Genomic DNA, 23,404 nt, shown 5'->3' on the forward strand with positions numbered 1-23,404 from the left:
TTCACTCTATATTTAATAGCTCTCCCGCTTTGTCCTATATATGAACCAGGACAAGTACATGTTAGTTCGTATATTCCGCTATTTTGCAATTTGTCGACTTGAGCATTACTATTAATGAATGTTTGGCCCAAAGATTTTTTATTATAAAATGAAACTAAAAGATTATTTTTATGTAAAACTTGTTTTTTTATTTCCGATATAATTTAATTTTACCCACTTTTTATTATTATTTTTGTCGATAGATGTAAGTCCTGCACATGATTGAGACATTGTATTTTTCTTTTGTTTTTTCCGTATTAAATTATTCACTAGGGGTTCTTTGTAGTCATTATTACGTGCTAATATTTTAATAAGATTAAGTTCTTTTTAATAATTTTTTGTTAACATTGATACATTTAATAATCTATGAATTAACGAATGAAATGTGGACATTTTGTGTGAAATATGATGACGTGAAGAATTATGGATTATGTTATCGCTGAATGTGGGCTTTCTGAATATACTGAAATCTAATTTACCGTTTATAATTTCTATTGTTAAATCTAAAAAGTTAATTTCATTTCCGCCTAATTCTAGTGTAAATTGAATAGATTTATCTAAAGAATTTATTTGATTGAAAAAGAGATCTAAAACGCGTTTTGAATTATAAAAACAATGTGTTCACATTAGCATTGCAAAAAACCGGATCTTTCAACCAACCAAAAAACAGACGCTCAAAAGAAAAATTGCGCAAAACTTAAGCTTTATTTAAAAATAATTTAAACACAAATATTTATTACCAATTAACAATGGTTTAAGTGGTAGATAGAGCGTACACATCTTTATATATATCATTCCTCCGTACGTGTGATGTCACTGAACTTCTCCTAAACGGCTTAACCGATTTACGTGCGGTTTTCAAAGAAATATAGATCGTTGCACTGTGCGTGTTCGTAGTTATTTAAATCTTCAATCGAATGTGTAAAAAAATAAGTTAGGAGCATAAATGTTTTATTCATCGATCTACCAAAGTTGCATTTTCGGAGAATGCATTTGCAAAAAAATGGAAAGATATTTTTTTTTTGTGTATAAAAAAAGTTCTTTTTTGAATGTTTACAAACAGCATTTGTTTTTTGTGGATCTCAATCAGATTCTTTCCTAAAATTCCTTATAATTTCTACCCATTTATTTCTTGATGATTATTCCGACTCTTGTCAAGTCCAGATGAAGAAATAATAAATGAGAATAAATTATCCAATCGGTGATCCCGTGGCTAGTATAAAAGTCCGAACTTCGAACCCTAACTTTATTTCCATTTTTGAATAGTGAATTGTTGAAAATGGGCCCAATATTAAAATGTTTTGGGTGAATCATGGTAATATGGTCAATAGTCGATATCTCTGTCTCTTTTATGTAATTGACTGTCTCTCTCATTCTCGTACCGCTTTAATAGTGATATAGAAGCCAATTTATAAAATTGGTTTGACATTCCAACATTAAACTTGCATTAGAAACGAATGACAAACTGTCGCTCCATGTCGTGTCGTGTCGCGTCGGATCGTGCAGGAACGTTAGAAAGTGGAAGGCTACCTTTAATCCGGTAAACTAAAATTAACAATATTTTGAGTCGGTCCAAATGTTTGAGGACAAGGACTGGATTTCACCCCAGGGAGAATCATTAAGATTAACGTATTACAACATAGATGGAGAACATTGTAGAAAACGGGATACGGTAGTCTATACTATGCCTATGCATTTACGGGGCTTATGATCCGTCATTGGCTGGTTTAATTAAACATGTTTTAAACATAAAAGGTAAGGTAAAATATTGCAACTCTTATGTCTGAGTTATTATTAAATGTCCCTGGCTACCGCACCCGTCACACGTCGAGCTCGCTATTTCATGTGCCAGCAGTTCGTACGAACTATGCCCAGAACTCTCCACGTTATACGTTTAGCTCGTGAATATAATTTAAACTTTCCCCTCATTGATTCGTTTGATTGTCACAAATTAACATTTGAAATGCGCGTTTTAAAACATACTTTTTTTTCTTATACTTAGTTTCTGTAGTAAAATCTTATTTTATCTCTAATTCTTAATATTTTATATATTTTTATATTTTTGACACTTGTTCAATAATATTTACACACATGTCCATCCTCATTCAATAATAACACCCACTCACCCACCCTCTCACACACTTACACTAACACAAACACACTAGCATGTATTGTACGAGTATTTAATGTATTTCTGTGGATATCTGTCATTGGTTTTATTCTCTGTATATTTTATTTTTTATATTTTTTTTACATGTATTACTGTTGATACCCCTAATAAATAAAATAAAATGTAGAACCACCTTTTAAACAAGTATTTTTCGTCCTACCGGCAGGAATCGAACCCGGGACGGGAATTTAAGCATCAGGGCCGTAAACAGAGGTACGCCAGAGCAGGCTTCGCCTGAAAATTTTTGGAAAATTTTGAGCCTGCCCTAGCCTTTAGCCGGAACATGCTATTTACCAAAATATTATTTTTTTCAAATGTTATCATTATGCACATTTGTTCTAGTAAAAACGTTAGTAGTATTATAAGTAAAACTGTGAAAAAAAATATTCTTTACATTGAATACGTGGAGTAAAGATTTTTAATTCAAAATACAGTCAACAATGTGCTGAGTATGTCCAAATGTTTGCAGACTGGCTGGATTTCGTACCCAGGGAGTCATTTAGGTCTAAATTTGTTGCCTCAGAGGGAAAACATTTTTAAGAAGGGAATATGGAAGACAAGGTGTTTACAAGGCTTATGACCTATCATTAGCTGGTTAAAGTGGCCATTTTACACACTGTGTAACATTCACCATTCATGGTAGGCGAACGCGCCAACGACTACACTGCGAGGCGGCCTTATTTATCTTCATTCGATTTTCTTTATGCCAGTGAAACAAGCCAATGACGGGTCATAAACCCTGTAAATGCATAGGGTTCCATATTTTATCTAAAATATTCTCCATCGCTGTTGTAGTTTAATATTGATAACTCCCTAGGAGATGAAATCCGGTCATTGTCTGCAAACATTTTGACAAACTCAAAATAATGCAGATGATTTTTACTAAAAATATTTTGGGTGTGCGAAAATCATATCATCTCTGAAATGTGCCTTGACTTCCATATTTTCAACAGCTTTATCTCTGTTGATAAAATATCTAATCCTGCCACTGAAAAATCCTTTTTTTTATATTCTTTTTTATTTTAATAATACTTCAAAAATTCTTATGAGATCCAGGCTTTTTTTGAACTACAGAAATTGCTTTAAAATCATAAATTTTTTGAAATCCAGTTGTTTTTTCTTCCGATTTTTTTTTAAATCCAGAAACTTTACATTTACATTTTACGCTTTTACACAATACAAATTAAAAGAGTATAATCAAGATGCGCTGGGATTGGTGTACCAATGCAGTGCCCTATGCACCATACGTTGCGGAAAGGGGATGATAATGATTTAAAACCGTATGACGGCTTCTTCTTTTAACTTGTTTATTTACATACATATTAAAAAAATCGCATAAGCAAAATTACAAACCAATATTCTACTTATGCACCAAAGATAAATTTTAAAAAAGCGAAACAGTGCGAAAAAGCAGAATATTTATAAGGATCCATCATTTCCTTTATGGGCAATGCCTTTTCTAAGGAATACTTATACATTTATGTATTTTTATATTTTTTTTTATGTTCTTCTCCCATATCTCATACTTTATTAAAGACTATAATATGATTTCAACAATAATAAATTAATAAATTAATGTTCATGACACCCAGTTTATTTTATTTATTATTTTTTATTTTTACGTTTACATTGTTTACTGCCATCTTTAAATAAAATGTAAAGCTTTATCTAAGATCTAAACCAATCGTGAAAAAAACAGGCGCATGCGTATTATGGCCTGACTATTTTCCATGATTGCTCAATAGATGTCGGTAACATACTATATTTGATAATTATTCCTTTAATTTTATCCATTTTTTGGTGCTATTTATATTTTTTTGTCAAAATTTAAAGGAAATGCAGTGCCGAAAAATTGTTATGAATTTGAGCAAAGCTTTTCTGTCACTGTATCGCAGACGCCTCCCCGATATTGCGCGAAAAAGACAACTACACCTCGGACTGATCATACCTATAGTCCTTAAAATATAGCTTGATTAGATTCATTAGTGATAGGAAATTACTAATCACTGACCAAATCGATTTTATCAGTTATTTCATGCAATCATGAAACTCTGTTTCCGAAAATTGATTTAAAAAACGCGAAAACAAGCCTATTATAGTGTGTTTAACACAATTATTCACCAAAAAATGAGACATTTATACTTTTTTCATGAACAACATCAAATGAATTATTTTTTTATGCGATCGATTTACATTGATCGATTTGCCCATCTCTAACGTTTTTTGCAAAATGATTTAGCCTCGTAGTGTAGTGGTTAGCGCGTTCGACTACTATGGTCGAGGTACCGGGTGCCTATATTAACTTTATTCATATAGTTTAGTATACCGTTTCGGTATATACCGATTAAGATATCGTTTGAGGGTGTTATTATGGATCTTATCGTCGCAGGCGTAGAAAAGAAAGAGATTTGAGGATTTTTATTTTTTGAATGCGAATACATTTTTCTTCATGTATAGCCACGCTGATGATTAAACGTCAAATAATGTAGCAGCAATAGAGGACAAAAGGCTGAAGAAGAAGAAGAGGAAGAAACTAAGCCATTTTCTTTTTCATTTTTATGTATCGTATTATCAGCGCTATAATTTTTTAAGTTTTGTGTGATGTCTCGAGTTCTCTCCCGCTTCTGCCAATTGGTACGTTGACGGTAAGTAAACCGGAAATCTCCCATTAATCTCCAAGTTGATTCGTATGAACTAGTGACGTCGTTCAAAGTAGTTCGTTTGTATTGAAATATTTTTTTAAAACTTTGCCGATTAATTTAATGCTCCAATTTTTACACCGCGTAAGAAAACATTTTTTGTATCCAATTTCCCATAGGACTGAAGTTCCTCATTAGAGTACCAATACCGCGCCCAATGCACCACTGGGTGCGAATCTATAAATAACGGTGATTATAATGTGGAAGATGATTAATTTAAATAAATCTTTATGTAAATATATATTTTATTATTTGTCAATATAGACTATAGACTATCAAATTAACCAAAAAAAATGTATATCGTATTATCATCGCTATGATTTTTTAAGGTTTTGAACTTTTTTTATTGCTCCGCACCTGACGTCACTTGTTCTCTTCGGCGAGTTGTCCTGATTGGTGGGTTGGCTTCCCGGAAACCGGAAATCCATCACAACACTCTGTCATTGGTTGATTTAGATGAACTTGTGATGTCATTTGAATTAGTTCATTTTTATTATTTTTTTCATAATTTTTTTAAAAAGTTCGGAGTACAGTTAAATGCTTTAATCTTTACTGGGTGTAAGTAAACATTAAATATCAAATTTTCCGTAGCATTTCGTATTTTTTCCTGAAGATGATAATGAGAAATAACACAAGCATTTGTAAATAGTTTTTTATTTTATAATTTCAGTACGTGTAGGGTCAAAGAGACACTTATTTTACGTTTATTTAAAAAATACGTTTTATCAATAAATATTATTTCAGTATAATATATTGAATATAAACTTAACAATTACTTTATTGCTTAGTTGTTGACATTTTTTTTGTGAAATGCTTAATATTTTTAACACAATCCTAAGACGAATTATCATATTACATTTGATTATATGTATATCTTACACGATTTGAATCTTCGATCGATATTAAAAAAATATGTAAAGATAGCAAAACTCGTCATTTAAAATACTATGATAAATAATTCACATACAAATATATTATCACGGGATGCAACTAAAATGACCACTACATCCGGCCTCTGTGGTGAAGTGGTCAAGACGCTTGATTCACGCACGGAAGGTTCCGTGTTCGATTCCCGGTGTGAACACAAAAAATAAGATGTGATTTTTCTCAAGCCTGGGTGCTCTGTGATGTAATTCACTACTGTAACTAGGCCTCCTGGCCTGTTGTGGTGCAAAAAAAAAAGTTTTTTTTAAATTTAAAAATCATGGTCTGTAAACATTTTTACATTAGTGCATGTCCTCTCACTAGTTGGAGCATATGGTATCCACCAATCTTTCCAGACCTCTCTGTTTGTGGCCAACTCCCGCGTGTCCACCCAAGTCAGGTCCGCGTTCTACAGGCATATTCAATCATTATCACTCGGAAATACGTCTTCAGTTCTCGACGTTTCGGGATCATTCGTTATTAATTAGCCGTGTTTCGTCCTTATTCTGTGTTGTCTAGTTTTCTAGAAGGGAAGAGGGTTTATCTACTAATACACTAACAAGGCTGGGAGGTGTGTATCGGTCGGGGGTCGGGCTGGGTTGCTCCTTCGCCGCCGTGGTGGGTTATTAGGGATACTGTCCTAGATAGAATTGGGTTTTCATATTACGTGGGGTTAATAAGATTGGTTGTTAGGTTGGTTGATAGGTTAGTTGATAGATTAGTTGATAGGTCTTGACTAGGATGCTAGATTTTGAACAGGTTGATGCTATGTTTTCGTCTTGAACAGGGTGGTATTAGGAAAAGAGCGAATTTATGAACAATGATTTTCTTTTTTTTGCTTAATCGGTTTGAATTATTTGGCTGGTGGAGGTGTGGTAACGGTTCTGGTTTTCCCGATCGGACTTGTTTCTTCCAGTTTACTAACAAGCTAATGAACTAACATACCCCATCGCGGTCAGAATTGGAAAAATTTGATTGAGGGTGACAGACAAATTGACGGTATATTCTTAGGTTGCTCTGAAGCGATCGGTCATTAAAAGCAGTACATGTAAATTTAAAAAATAAAATACGCGAATTTACAACACAGATTTAAAAAAAAAAAATGCCTTTTATTAAAGCTAAAAAAAAATGTTTTTGCAATGTACGGATCTGAAAAGAGGCCACAAGACCTTTAAAACAGATTTGCGTAAGTGGGTGGGGGCTTTTAATGTTCTATTTCGTAATACCAAAAAACCGCCACTGAGTGACTCTTGCTAACGCTACTCAACATAAACATTCTCTTTTTCATTTGAGTTGCTACCATGTTGAGCTCTTAATGCATAATGTCATCTTCTGGTATGTGCGTTCCAAGGTATCTGTTCTCTTAACTATCACCTCTTAAAGTTAGTAATAGCAACACATTTCTGATTAAAAGTCCTAAGTGGAGCATGTGGACATCACCAGACGCCTCCGGGAGACCCTATCGCCAGATAGCACTCTCACGTCGTTTCACGACAGTTCTGCGTCTATTAGTTCCGTTGAATAAAGCCGAAAGATCGTGATCGACGGCCTTCCAGATTGCCAGGAGCCCGCGGGTGTAAAGAAGAGACAAGTTGGGTTAACACGTGACACCGCAAGCCAGGTCCACCGCCGGACCCTCAAGACGGTCGTTATAAGAGACTGCTGCGTCCTTCCTCGGACGTTGGTAATAAAATTAAAACACTTTATACCTAGTATTACCCTCAAGCACTCACTCTTAAAACTCAGTAATTTGATGTTTTAAGTTTTAGTAAGGTGCCAGGATTCGCACCCATTTAGAACTGGATTTATAGAAAATTTAATGCTTGGCATTTTGTTTTGGCCTATTAAAATTGCAACACATTAGGAGACTTATTAGACGATCCGACGCTGATCTAAAACGTCGAGAAGATGTGCACACAAATCTAACTGAACACATGGCATGGGATTTTTGGAAGTTCAAACAACGGCAGAACGGTGATGACACAGCAATAAGCATGATAACATAAACATCTATAATAAAATAAATAAAACCACTTTGTTTTTAACCACTAATTTTTATTTTTCACCGACCGGTTTCAAAGCAAACAAGCTTCTTTGTCAAGGTTTACCTAACTAATAAATTGATTCCTTTTTATTTTATTTCTATCATGTTCATGTTCTATCAAATACTACACGTGGACCCAATAAATCAAGTGTTTTTTTCTTACACGGGTGGTAATTTGATATCATTATTTTCGAAGTAAGCCAGGAGAGGACTAAAAGAAATATTGTTTATTTGGTTATTAATTATTGTTTTCTTATTATGAATCGCTTTTTTAATTTCTAAGATTTCTAAGTTGTCTAATTTTAATATTTTATTTTCAACATGAAGTACTTTTGATCCAGTGTCTTTATTGAAGTTATGATTATTTTCTATCAGATGATTTGCGAATTTAGAAAAATTATTATTATTTAAGCATCTTAAGTGTTCTTTTACTCTAATATTAAAGTTTTTTTAGTTTTTTCCAATGTAGGAAACCGGTCGGTGAAAAATAAAAATTAGTGGTTAAAAACAAAGTTGTTTTATTTATTTTATTATAATGAATAACCACAAAGTTAGTGCTTCAAATATAAACTTTATAAACATCTATGTTTATGCCTTGAATCTTCATTAATACAAACAGATTGAGACAGATCAGTTTCTTTTGAATGTAATTAATTACTCGTGACAATATTTACAATTGATTAACGAATACGATTTAGATATAATTATGCACTCCGTAACCACTATTTCATTCATTCACTAAGTCAGTATCTAATTATATTGCATTAAAAATAAATTTTATGATTTAAGTTTGTTCTTGATTCTCTGATTTGTGACGACAACAGGAAATGTCTTTTTATATTTGAGATTATGTCTCGCAGTCCGTTTTAGTTCTTCTTTTCGGCATGCTGAAGATTTTGAAGTTCTTTCCAAAGTTTTCTCCGTCTTCCAAGGACTGTGGCATGGGCATGTTGAGAGTCTCCGGGAGGAACAAGGACACGACTGATGCAGACAAGGAAAGGATTCCCAAAATGATCAGCGGTAGCACCCTGGAGTAGTGTGACTAGAAGAGAAATGGAGAAAATGAATTATTTTAGATAAACGACAGTAAAATAAATTAGGTGAAAGGAAAACCTAAAATAATCTACAACCAAACTAAATAAACATATGAAATCAACTGCATCTTAATTTTCATGATGCATTCCTCGATTCCTGTAATAAAAATATACATTTTTGAATATTTTTACAATTACAGAAATCAGAAAAAAATACTGTTATCAAAATTTGTAAAATAAACTTCCTCTCCAAACACGATCATCTTGTTTCATTACAGAGATAAAAAATTCAAGTGCATTGCGTAAAATATTATATAAATATGTATGTGTTTTTCAAAATTGTAAAGCTTTGTTGATTAAACAAAAAGGTGGTAATTAAATTCGTATTCATGGAAGCTGTCCAAATAGTCTAGTAAAGAGTTGTGTTTACCCCGAATATTTCCAAATTCCATTCAGTTATAATTAACTCCATGGATTTGAAAAAAAGTAAATGAACTAAAAATTATTGAAATTCAGCTAGACCATTCCGGACATCAAAACTACTATAAATGAAGAAAAAAAAGACTAGACACTCAAAAAGAAACTGATAAAAAATATTTAATATTTGGTATAGTTACCAGTTGAAGAATGTACGGGAATGATAGAAGTCCAACGCTAACTAGCAATGATGAAAGACCCATGGCCTGAGACCTCAAAACTGTAGGAAATAGTTCTCCAACAAACACGTAGAAGACGGAAAATGAAGCCGCAATACCAAACTTGCCAATCATTGCAAATGCCACCGTAATCCAAACACGTTCTGAAACAAATATTGTAATTATTTCGTGGTTTTCTTTTTTATATGGTTGCTCAAGGGTTGCATATTTCAATATTTTTTTTTTGCATTCCCGTAGAACTGTGTTTTTCGATCTGTGATTAAAGACCCTCTGGGTGGTCGCAAAGCCATGCTTAGGGGCCTCGCGGTCTCAAGCAAGATAACAGTAAAAAATGAAGGCTTTCGGTTTAACACTACAACAAATGCATATGTGATGCAAAGCCATCAACTTAGAACTAAATATTTAAAAATACAAAATAATATCAATCAATAGAGTTAAAAAACCTATCTTCTTTGATTACAATATCTAAAATATTGATTTAGATGCAGTCAAGTCTATCAAGGTCCTCGGAGTTATCATGGACTGTAAACTTGTCTTTAATCGGCCCATTGATACTATGATTAATAAGTCCCTAAAACTCTTAGGTTTTGTTAGCAGAAATAATACGTTCGCAGTTAAAGCACTCTATTGAGGTTCGTCCTCTTTTAGAATATGCCTACGTGATCTAGTCTCCCTTCTATGCAGGCCGGATAAATCATACCGAATAGGTGCAACATCGTCTTCTAAAAAAAATTGGATGGATGATTGGCCCCGAGAAGGAAGGCTATCCTTACGGAAAAAAGGAGTCAATGTTTTAAATCTCAAGTCTACTAATTGATGAACCATCGGTACTGGAACAAGTGGCATTTAATGTTTCGATCCGCCGGTTGCGAAATAAAAATGTGCTATTCCTTGATATCACAGCACAAACTATAGCTTAAAAGCACCAATGTCCTGATTGTGTCACATTGTAAACTCGAGACTAGATCTGGACTATTTTGGTGTAAGTCTTTCTATTTCGATTCAAACATTCACTACGATAGGTCTGATCTTGTCTTGAGGTAGTAATAATTATTGAATGTTTGTCCTAGCTATAATTTTCATTATTTAAATTGTACCTAAATATATTATAAATAAATGTTTTTACCATTGTTAAATTGATTAAATATGTCCGTAAATACATAAATAAATAAAAATACAATAATATCAGGCTGTGCCAGTTAATTTTTTAGCAATTTATCGAATGGTGGTTCTATTTTTGAGACGCAAATAACCAAATCATTATCTTATTGGAGTCTATATCCTAATTGAGTTTTTATATCCACAATGGTGGAATGACAAAGACACCAGTTCACATAGGTAGAGTGTGGTAAATGATCCTATTAATTTCAAAGCTTCCCTTAACAGCTCTGATCATTATTTTCTCTTCATCCACGACGTCAATCTTAAAATAATAATTGATATAATTGTACTTGTTGGCAGTATGTCGGCTTAGTGGTGTAATGGTCAGAGCGTTTGCCTGCCATGCAAGAGGTCTCGGGTACGATTCCTGACATGGTTCGTATTTGAAATATTTATATAAAAGGGTGTTTTCACACCAGAATATTTCATAGTCCTTAGACTGGTACCTAAAACGTAAAACTGATCATCTTACCTTCATGTAACAAAAATTATCAAGATACGCTGCGATTGGTGTACCAATGCAGTGCCCTATGCACTATTAGGTGCGAAAAGAGATTGATGATTCGGGTTGGCGGTATTTTTTTTAATTCAAAACTGGATTTTACCACACTTCTTCTTTTCTAAATAAATAACAAAGAAATTCCATTCATGATTTTAGTCAAAAACTTAGGTATTATCATACATAGGCATTTCGGGAAGCACATCAGGTTAACGAAGTTAGTCGTAAACTTTATAACAGTTTGCACTTGCTTAAAAGATTGCAGAATTTCTAGCCAATTAATGTTAAGCAAACATTACATAGTCCAGAGCTTACATCTTCCACTCCTTGATTATACAGATGTATGTTATCCAGATGCTAATTCTAAATTGCTTGATAAGTTGGAAAGATTGCAAAATGTTTGTATACGTTATATCTTAAATCTTCGCCAATTTGACCACTTAACTGAATGTCGCACGCAACTACACTGGCTCAGCACCAGGCACAGAAGAAACATTCACATTCTATCACTTCTTGACAATATTTTTAAAAATCCCACTTCACCTGTTTATCTGAGAGAGCTCTTCCAACCTCTATCTCAGCATGGGCAATCTCTTCGTTCTAGTAACGAGAAAACCTTTTCAATCACTGCTCAATTTTTTTTGCTTTCTCGTTCACAGTAGTAGCTGCTCGATTATGGAATAATCTACCCACTAATGTCAGAGGCTCGCCTTCTTTATTTACATTTATATCACGTATGAAATGTCACTTCATGAATATTTGAGTTTTTCCTTTCTCCTTTCCTCTTTACCCTCTCCTCTTTTCATAGCGTAGTGTAGATATTTAGTCAATTTTTATTTCTTAAAAAATATATATGTTCATTCAACAATATGTTCATATGCCACTGATCTTCTAAGATTGAACGGTTTGGGTCGGTAATAAAATTAATTAAAAAAAGCATATGGTATAGAGGAAAAAAACAATTATATTTTACAGGAAAGAAAAAATATTTTTTTCCTCATGTGGTCTCAGCATTTGTAGCTAGTAGCTATTGCTTGTACAGTGGAGAACAAATCCGCCGTTAATATTACTGACAAACGAGTTAAAATCACCAGATATTTTTAACTCTGAAGAACAATAAATAAATAATATTTTCAATGCAAATTATAATCATAATCTCCCAGTTACATTGACTCCGACTAAAATAAGTCATTATTATTCTTATTCGTGTCACGAGAAAACGCAATTGTTAAAAAGCCAAAAACTGGTTTATACCTTCCGGAACAAACATGCAGCAAAGACATCCAATCCCACCCGTGGCCAGTGCTATGCAGAGGACCCATCGTCTTCCCCAGCGATCCATAAACCACCAGGACAGCATGGAGGAAGGGATCTCAATAGCAGCAGCTGAAAAGACAAGAAGATTACGATCAACGGAAAAGCGGTATTATAAAAAGTAAAATTTTAACTAGATCGTTCGTCATATTATGCGGTACCTAAAACTACGTACCAGTATATTTAAATGTATTTCTGTTGATTAATTCCCTCTTTTACTGTATTAGGAGTAGGGGAAGGTGGGGCATGATGGGGTAGTGGGGCAGGTTGGGGCCCTGCGATAAAAGCCGAAATCTGCCGAGTAGCTCCGAGCACATTGCGCCATTTGATGCTCTTCTTAGACCCCCCACCAATGATGCAATTGCAGCGGACATGTGTGCACGCTCCAACACGCAGCGATACTAAACGTGTTTTTCGCAAATTTTATGTTATTTTATCGAGTTTTGCTGCTTGTGACATTAAAGGAAACATATTGTGATTTTAACTGGCTGATGGTCGCTTTACAAGCTCAAAGTATTGTAATTTACAGTAAGTTCATCAATTATTTCCTGAGAAATTGTATTTCGTAAACAATAAGCGTTGTTAACAAGCATAGTAAAAGGGGCAAGACAGGGTATCGGTACCCCATCTTACCTCATTGCTTGAACACAATGTAATAACAGTTTTTATTTTCTTTGTGTAAGCAGAATATGGTCCGAAACTACGTTTGAAAGATCAAGAGGGGGAGTCGGTCAAAGGAATGCATGAATCGAGATAAAGAAGACATTTTAGAAGGGAGAAAAGGATATAAACTAGCTGCAAGATTTTATTCAATTCCTCAAACCACTTTGGAGCGAAAAGTTTTGTTGGCCAGGCAAAATAATAACAGGATAGATAAGGTGAAGGTTCTTTTGGGTTCTAAACATACAGTTTTTAATGAAAATGAAGTAGCCATCGAAACGATCAAGACGTAACTCTTCTTCCATAAATGATGAAGATGATACACAGTGCCTGTTTTGTAGAGGGTCATACGTTGAGTCAAATAAAGGCTGGATAGCGTGTCAAATGTGCCAGAGCTGGGCACACTGTTCATGCGCTGGAGTAGACGAAAAAAACCAAGACACCATCCTTGTCTGTCCTAGTTGCGAATCGCGGTAGGCGGTACCCCATCTCTCCCCACCAGTGGGGCAAGACGGGATAATTACGACTGTTTTTAATTGATTTATTCCAATAGTTTTTTTATCTTATTTTTTGTAACAGGTTTGTTAGATTAAATATCAAAGTTTATAAAAATAAACTTTTTTTGAAGGATTTTAAAAAAAGAAACGCGTTTTATTGACGTATTACCTTAAAGGCCCCATCATGCCCCACCCTCCCCTACCTCAAGCTTTGTCACAGGGAATCCGTTAATTTATTTTTAACTTTTTTAAAGGATGGTACAGTGCATTAAAAATCTTTGCGCATCTTTGATCAATTTTAATATAGAATCACTACAAAAAAGGCGCCTTACATGTGATTTAATTTTCCTTTTCAAAATTCTCAATAATATAGTTGATTCGCCGTATCTTTTACAAAATATCGGTTTCCGTTGACGTCTTCGCTATACTAGATTAAATTCCCTATTTTATGTACCAACTTGTAAAAACAAGTATACCTCGAATTCATTCATTAGACGTACCTGTAGAAATTATAACGGACTCAGTATTGATGTAGACATTTTTAACTGCACGTTGCATTTGTACAGAAAATTTCTTCATAGATCGATTATTTGGGATAGTTGCTGAATGTGCATATATGCTATGTATATGTGCCGCATGTAATGTATATGTTTGTGTATGTTTTATATGTGCGTTCATGTGTGTGCGTGGATGGCTCGGAGTGTACATTCGTTATTTTCATTTATTTTAATTTATTATCTCCATGGAAAACGCAAATGTCAACAATTATTCTTTTTTCACTTGATATTCTTTTTTTTTTTTTTGTCACATGTTTATATCTTTTGCATAATTTATGAAAACTTAATTGGTCTTTTTATGTTAAAAAATTATTGTTTTTAATACTTATTATGTATGACTGTATGTTTTCTGAATAAAATATTTAAAAAATTAAAAAAAAAATTAAAGGAAACGACACCCACTTCAGTAAAAAAATGCAATATTAACCGGTAATGAAAATTATTAGCCAAATGGAAATATCGCTTTTTTTAACATTTGTAAAGAAATAAAAGTCTATTAACACTTTGTATCCTGGAGCCGTGTAAACACGTGATTATATAACCACGCGTTGTGTCCCGGTCCCGTGTTTTCACGTGGTTTACCAGCTGTCCAAACACCATTTTAGATAAGGAAATATGTGAGCCTAGTCATTTACAGGGCTTATGACCTGTCATTGGCTGGTTTAAGTGGCCACTTTACACACTGTGTAACATTCACCATTTTGCCCATATTTGAACATCCATATTCCTTAAATTATTTCACATGTTTATGTTTGTGGAGTTTATGTATGTTAAAAGCCCGCCAATGTACAAATAACATTATGTACAAAAAGTTAAATAAATAAATAAATAAATAAAAGCTCCCCAGGGAGTTGAATCCAGTCCTTGTCTACAAGTATTTGGACAAACTCTAAATATTTTAGTGAGTTATTTACAACTTATTTAAATTGGCACCAAAATTGAAATATTTGGGTAAATCCATAGAATTCAGAATAGTCCAGAAACCGTATACGCACATCAAACAGAAGGCGACCCAACTACTCATAAATGGGTAGGTTTACGTTTTGACTCATTGGTTTCTTTGTAGACGTCGCTCAGTACGCAACTCCTGATTTAAATTTAACTATGCCGTGTTGTGTCCTTTTAAAGTGTAGAAATACTGCTAAGATCTTAAAGAAACATGATGCAATCACATTTCATGTGTAATTAGCAAATGAATGTGTATTTAACAAATGTATTACTTAAAAATTGAATTATTTTTCCATCTGTCAGATTCTCGAAGAAACAAAATGGAAATTTCGTTAGTGTTGCCAGGGTGGTAATTTTTTTTACCCTACTTTGCTCATCTAATGAGAGAATGAATGAAAATTGGATCTCGGATTAAACAACTCTGTGGTGGACATTTGACCGACATTATCTTTAAAACATCAAATATTATTAAACATGATATAAAAATATCCGTTTTATGTAAAATATATTTTTTTAAATATTTTAAGTTAAAAGTTCATTAATTTAATTACTCTTATTAAATGACCCTTTACTTATTACTTCTACTCTGTTGTGTCAATCAATATTTCCGCGTGCACGATAAAATATTAGAGAAATTAACAGATTGATTTATTTTTATGTTGTAATTTTTTTCCTATCAAGCAACATCACGCTGCGACCTCACGAATACGCGCGGCGAAAGTAGGGCATAGTGGGGGAATTATTGGACACAGTCCGATGTATTTAAATATGATTCTACGCTCCTTCTGGACTATTCTTAATTCTATGGGTAAATCGTAAGAACGCAAATATTTTATTTATTTTTAAATCTGTAAAAAAGAGTTTTTTTTTATTGTTTGACGCGCGACGTTTAATTTAATAAGAAATCTAAATTCATTATTCATTTTCTAGTTTTACTATCAAAATTAAAATAATAATAATGAAATAATATAATTATTACGGTTTATTCGTAAATATTTTATTTTTTGTAGTAGTGGCTATTGTTTACTTTAAATAAATAAATAAAACAAATTTACCACAAAAAATTAAGCATCGTATATTTTGATTGATGGTGTTTTAGTGATGTTAAGACAGCAAACATGGATGTTAAAATCAATTAACATACGCTGAACAAGGAAAAATATTTTGGCATCCATTTACCTTCTGTAAATACGAGTATTCAATGTTCACATGTTCTTCAATGATTGGCTAATGCTGTATTAAATACCTGATATAATAAATCAATATTAAAACGGGTGTTTTTCAACCTTTTTGAATGTGCGACTCCTTTACGAGTCAAAAAAAATCTGATGACCCCCCAGGACCTTAATTTATTTTTTATTCGTCTAGTTTTAAAGTGTCAAACTTCAAACGCGATTCTTTGTCACGTCATACGCCATTCCGCTCATTAAAACCAATCAGAATGCTGATTTTGTTCAACCAAACTCCGTCACTAACGCCAGTAGCGACAGTAGCTTCCTAGTCGTTTTAGTTAGTTAACATTAGTACTACAAGCCTAGGGTTGCCATACGTCCCGATATATCGGGACTGTCACCGTTATTGAGCCCTCTGTCCCGACGTCCCGATGAAACTTATAATGTTCCGATTTAGACTTACACAGTACACAGTACAACGCTGTTAATCAACATAAATTTTCTACGGCCGTACTGACTATAAAGGTGTAAATATGGTTGCAAATGGTTCCAGCAATTGGTGTATCTTAAGAAATTAATTGAAGCTCATCTTGCCTCGCTAGAGTGGAAGTTGATGGGCTCTGTAAAAAATTTTTTTTCTTCAATTTTTGATATTTAGCGAGTATTTAATTTCCATTCCTACTCATAAAACCACATTGAAAAAAGTTATGTAATTGATGTTGGCCCAGTAAATAGCAACGATAAAAAATGTCGTCTGCTGCCAGAACTGTAGAATCAATATTACAGTATTACGTCAATATCAAGTTAGAAAAAATATATAAATATAAACATAAATTGAAGCACCACATAAAAAGTAAGAAAAACATTTATATTATTTTTCTGAAAAACCATTGAAAAATTGCTTTTTTTGTTGCTACATATCCCCATTCCAGAACGTCCCGACGAGACCCTAGCAAAATATGGCAACCCTATACAAGCCACCGGCAACACGCTGAATATTTTAATTATTGACATTTGATTTAATGCTTCCAGACTTGCTAAAAGTTCCTAATTTTGTATTGTTCGTAAACTTATTTAAAATTTTGTTGAATTTGTTAAAAACATAGAATAGCGTGATTTACGATCGGTATGTGTTTGTTAGGTTAAAGATGTAACGGTCGCGTTCAAATACATACATAAATAAAGAGTGAATTAAAATAATTATTGTTGAATTCCTTTGATTTTTAACCTGAAAACTGTGAAAAAAAATTAAGCAAAAAAAAATAATTTTAAGTACAGGTGAACGTCGATTAACGCTGGGGTTCTATTCCGAGATACACCGGCGTAAAATGAATACAAATATAAAGGAAGAGAAAAGGTTAGGCTCCGTGTCAAAACCTTAAGAACAATCTTACATGTTTATTTGATACATCATAATATCCTATATATATTCAAAATAAATTATTAATGAATTTAATACATACAGTTGAAATTCGTTTACAAAATAAATTATAATCTCTTGATATAAATAATGTTTTATAATAAATACTAACGCACCAGTTCGTTGGTTCTAAATTTAATTCTCACACTTAAAAAAAAAAGGGATCCAATTTGATTTGCTTCGATTGGTGCTTCCTTTCTTGCAGAATCATTGGCATAAACTATAAATATTTTAATATTCGTAAAATTTTAATAATAATAAAATACAATATATAATCTTTATATATTTAGGCAATCCATCCTAAGAAGGATGATTTCTGCCAAGAGTACAATTTATTTAGATGAATAAAAATCAAAAAACATTTTTGAAAAAAAAAACTAAAAATTTATCGTATTTTTTGAGAGGAAGCTTCCTATATGGTGGATAATTTCAGGATCAAGGATGGAGAGGAGTGATGCTATGTTAATAGGGTAAGGATATTTTTTTAAGGAGGAGTACATATTATGTTTGTCCCTTATTGGACAGCCAAAGAATATATGGTCTGGAGTCTCATGGTCCAAACCACATTTACACCATGGACTTACACAATATTAATACAATATATAATCATACCTTTATATTTTTCTTAAAAACAAAACAAAAACTAACTCGGAAACAATTTCACACACATAATAAGCTGCTCGCGTAACCGTTTAAAAATAAAACAACGTGTAAAAGTGTGTCTGCTATTAGAATTGCAGCGCCTACTGTCATCTGGTGTCGGTTGAACCGGGGAATCCCACTCCGGCACTGAACTAAAAATAAACTACCAAATCGGCGTAAATCGGCGTAAATCGAGCCGGCGCAAAACGACGTTTACCTGTATTTATTAAATATTTAGCAAAAGTATCGAGAAAATACCGGATTTCCGATATTTGAAATTGTAACATCGAAAAATATCGGTATTAGAGAACTGGTCCGACGGTCAATACTCTACTACATTCTACCTATGTGAACTAAGGTTCTCTTCAACGCTGGACATAAAATAAATATTCAAAATGGACAATTTTAATAAAAAAATATCTCTGTTATTTGTGTCTCAATAATAGGAATCACGATTCGACAAACTGTTGAAAAATAAACTGGCATAGCCTTCTCATTGAAATTATTGTATTTTTATTAGCTTGCGACCGCGACCCCCCATGCATGGCTTTACGACCCACAGGTTGAAAATCACTGACCCAAACTATGGAGTTTTTTTTTAAAACTGTTATTGAATACATATGATATTCAAATAAATTATACTGGTGTCTAAAAAGTTGTGTGCAAAGGTAATAAATTATTGTAGGACCTCTTTTTTGTTCCAAAAAAAACCTGTGTGGTATCCGCTTATTGTAATCACTATGGGACTTATAACTTTTGGTCACAATAACCGGTTTACAATTCTAAGAAGAGGATTAAAAAAATATTGTTGAGCCAAAATTTAAGGCCCGACTTAATTTGTCTGGCGTTTTACTTTTGACCTAATAAAGCTCAGTCTCATCAAGTGGGGGTTATCACTAGAGCCCGCCCAGGGCACTGCAGATTGAACAAACACTTTGCTAGAATGAACCTTTCCGAAACTTCTAGATGTAGGTTCTGCAGTGCAGATGAGGAAAAATCTTTACACATGCTTTACATCATAAAAGGAGCCTCATCCTCGGGGTACCACTGGATTAACCTGAGGACGTTAAAGAGCTCACCCCTACCTAATAGCACGATACTCTACGAATCTGGGTTTGGAGGGGGAGATTTTGCAAAATGTAAACTCTCGCCATCCACACAGTATATTACTTAGATTCTTTATAGATCTGGGATTGTAGGGCAAGAACTATTCACAGGGACCCTTCACAATATATTTTTACAGATCTCAGTGACGTCAGGAGCTTGCATAGCACTGACTCCTACCTCTAAGAATAAGAAAAATAATTTGATTGGCTTTCCCGGATTGATCTCTCTTTATCGTTTGATCTGATGTTTTTGATTTAAGAAGTTTCTATGCTTGTGTTTCGCATGCATGGTGTTTAGAATCTCTGATACGTTTTGAAACTTCTGAGGAAGCATGAGGCTTAATGCAAATCGGAGCTTGACCACACAAACTACAGATTTTCATTTACTTGTACCTAAGTGTCAAATTCTCTTCACAAAGACTGTATTTATGTCTGTATAAATATATGTAAGTTATAAACCAAAGAACCTGTAGCTATTATCAAATCAAGGTTTGGTATTTAATAATCTTTGTAAATCATTAAAAACTTTGGATTCCGTTTTCAAACTTACCTATGAAGAACGCCAAGAAGTCGTTAACTCCCAAGCTAGTAGCATTGTAACTTAGTCCATTGTACACAACTGCGTTTGCAATCCAGTCGAAAGTCAACAAGAAGAACTTCTTTCTGATATTTGGATAACGAAAAATATCAAACATCGTGGCCTCTTGTTTTTCAGCCGAATGACCAGAGGACGTCTGCAAATAAATCGATTTCATATTTCTAACGCACTTAAAACCGATACCACAATCACTTTTGATAATATCGGAACTTCGTCTTTCGTTCCGATTATCTTCGTCACATAATTCTGTATTTTTTTCACCACATTTCACTTTTTTAACATCTTCATTTCCTTTTTCATCTCTCGCTTGATTTATATTATTTAAATGCATTTTTTCTAAAGCTGCGTTTTTTAGAGGATACGTTGAAGGCCTTCTAGTCCATTTTAGGTTTTCGGGCTTTCTTAATTCAGTTTCATCTTCTGCCATATCATTTCCTGTTTCTCTTCTTTTTCCACATGGTTCAGAATCACATTTTTTTCCATAGTATGTTTCACATTCTTTTGTTGATTTTGAGCTTACATTATCCAATAAAATTATGTTTTTTAAAACTTTATCAGATCCTTTAAGAATACCGTTTTTCGGTGTTTTACTTTTTTTGTTTTCACCTGCTGAGATTAGAGAAGACGTTGCGTTGGCTTCTTCCTAGAAATAAATTAGAAGCAGTCAGAATATGAATATATAAAATAAAGTCATTTATGAAAAGGATCGTATTGTTTTCAATGGTGTATGAGTTTTTGGTCAAACATACGTGTAATTGGTGCAGCAATCTTTTTGGGATTTTAGTTCCGTTGTATCGCGCCATTGTTTGCAAAATCTCTTCCGCTTCATCCAATCGGCCGCGGCTCAAAAGCCATCTTGGGGACTCGGGAATGATCCAGTAATAACTAAAATACATTAATAATAAAATCCCAAATAGGTAAGTATTACGGACAACGTGATACAATTGACAAAAGCGTAAAACATCTGAAAATCCTCGTATGTCACCAGAGCCTCGATTATGAAGGGAAGATAGGGACGTCATACCTTTATCATGTCGGTATAGTTAAAGATAAATTCTCTAGAGCGATTACAAAGACTCTTTGGGTAGGTACATTGATATGAAACAAGGGGAAGCGTACGTCACCGTACACATACCTACGCACTAAAATGACGTAGCTTCAGTATGACGTCATAGTTAAAGATAAATTTCTCCCGACCGATTATGAAGATACACTACCGATCCAGCATCAAGTTTTGATGTAAGTACATCGGTTTGTATCGATGGGTCTTATCGACGGGTTTATATACGTATTGTGACAAAAGTGACAAAATTTTGTTCCACTGAGCAACTTTTCCTTTAATTACAATTTATTTAAATTTTTAATCGTTCAAAGGTTGGCACTTTTGTTCTTAAAAGCCTATTAAAACTATGAGAGAGAAATAAGTTAATTTTGAAGTCGAATTAAATTCTGACATAACGGTCAGTTTTGAAAACGAGCGGCTAGATGCAGTGACTAGTGACTGGCTAGATGCTGCCCTATTACCATACAAAAGCATCTAGCCTTAAAATGTTGCCACTGTAAAAAAATAATTTAGTAATTATATTTTTCCATCTGTTTTACTATCTTTCTGAGTGTACGTATCGAGGTGTTAAAGGAGCCGGCATTGTAATTGCTCAGTAGATAAATACAGACGATCGTTAAGCATCCCGTCTTGGTAATTAACAAAAGTCATGTTCAAGCGAGTAGGGTATTTGAAGGGGGCACTTTTTTATCACAGAAGCCGATTTAAAATATAAATGAAATTTATTTGAAATGTTAATGAAGTGAGAAAAACAGAGCAAATTTTCGGGGTCGTTCATTGGTTCTATTCGATCATATGACATCGAGATGAAAATTCAGTAGAACATACCGAGGTAGATAGAGATAGTACAGAAGTTCGGTTGAACCGTCTCGATATGTACAGATGAAGATAGCGTTCATATTTTTTTTAAAGATAAATATTTGAGTTCTTGTTATTTACTCAAATATTAAACATTTTCAGACCATTTCCTAAAAGTCGTAAATAACTTGTGCTGGAAAAATGGAAATCGAGTTGTGGTAAAGTGGGATTTGAACCTGGGACCTTTGGTCCGTGAGTCCACAATACTACCTCGGGACCACGAACCGATTCAAATAATTGCGACCCTGAAACAACTGGAAACACAACAATTGATCTAAATTTAGCTTGAAGTACAAAATTTAAACCAAATATCGCATCAATTAGTTGAAACTCATTGCAATGAAAAGGGGAAACATTTAAAAAGGCAAACATATTTTAAAAACCCTACTTAACACTTTAGGCACCGGCCGAACACACATAGAATTTACCCTGTGCCCGGCCCATTTTTGTGAAATTTCATGCTTTTTGAAGTGTTTCTTAAACGTGTCAAAATTATGAAAATACTAGATTTAATCAATTCTACCTTCTCATATTTATTTGAAATAATTTAATAAGTCTTTTGTTTGATGGTTTTGCCAAAATTGGCCTTTATGAATAGCCACATTGCAATGTTCGCACATATACCTACAGCGTCTCACTCCTTTTTTTGTGCTTTGTATCCCGGAGCCGTGTTATAATAACCACACGTTGTGTCCCGGTCCCGTGTAAACACGTGGTTTACCAGCAGCGAAAAAGTACTCATATAAGTCAGTAGATGCCAATAAAATGCACTTTTTTCAACAGCTGGTAAATCATGTGAAAACACGGGACCGGGACACAACGCGTGGTTATATAATCACGTGTTTACACTGCTCCGGGATACAAGGTGTTGAGAATGTTGCAATAAATTTAAATCTTAAAAACTCTCTAGGTAGTGATATCCAGCCTTGTTCACCCGCATTTATAAAAAGTAAATTGGGATAAAGTGTATTTATAAAAATAAATGTTTGTTAATTTCCTGAAAGGTCCCGAAATATAAATAAGATCGCTTTTATCACAGATTATTTAATCCAGTACCATCCGAAACAGTATTTTTTACAAAATGTGATGAAGGAAATATACAGACCATTCCAATTGTCATCCGTGTATTTATTTTTAGATTGATGAAATTGTTTTATTTACCTGAAGAGCATCAGGAAAGGAACACTAGTTGCAATCGACAATCTGAACCAGTCCCTTATCAGAAATGCTAATAAAGCCAAAATAGACATCGCTACAGCAAAAAACATGCAGATCAGCATTCCTATAACCAAACATATAAAGAAAATAAGCAGCTATAACTTACTGTGTTGAAAATGAAAAAC

At 33.6% G+C, this 23,404-nt stretch overlaps 1 protein-coding gene across 3 annotated transcripts in view; it reads right to left on the reverse strand.

Moving 5' to 3' along the window:
* Positions 1-7,960: 7,960 nt before the first annotated feature.
* Positions 7,961-23,404, reverse strand: part of LOC148273963 (organic cation transporter 1-like) — a 48,513-nt gene continuing 33,069 nt past the window's right edge. For all 3 annotated transcript variants that reach the window (XM_088237866.1, XM_088237867.1, XM_088237868.1), the window contains 6 exons: positions 23,223-23,343; positions 20,890-21,025; positions 20,093-20,783; positions 12,481-12,612; positions 9,528-9,709; positions 7,961-8,918 (listed from right to left, as the gene is read on the reverse strand). In XM_088237866.1, coding sequence (XP_088093992.1) covers positions 8,724-8,918; positions 9,528-9,709; positions 12,481-12,612; positions 20,093-20,783; positions 20,890-21,025; positions 23,223-23,343 — 1,457 coding nt within the window. In that variant the 3' untranslated portion in view covers positions 7,961-8,723. The remainder of the gene's footprint in view (positions 8,919-9,527; positions 9,710-12,480; positions 12,613-20,092; positions 20,784-20,889; positions 21,026-23,222; positions 23,344-23,404) is intronic.

The sequence above is a fragment of the Micrasema longulum genome, unplaced genomic scaffold, assembly GCF_059751315.1.
Source record: "Micrasema longulum isolate JH-2025_06_02 unplaced genomic scaffold, ASM5975131v1 h1tg001794l, whole genome shotgun sequence".
In the NCBI taxonomy this organism is placed as follows: domain Eukaryota; kingdom Metazoa; phylum Arthropoda; class Insecta; order Trichoptera; family Brachycentridae; genus Micrasema; species Micrasema longulum.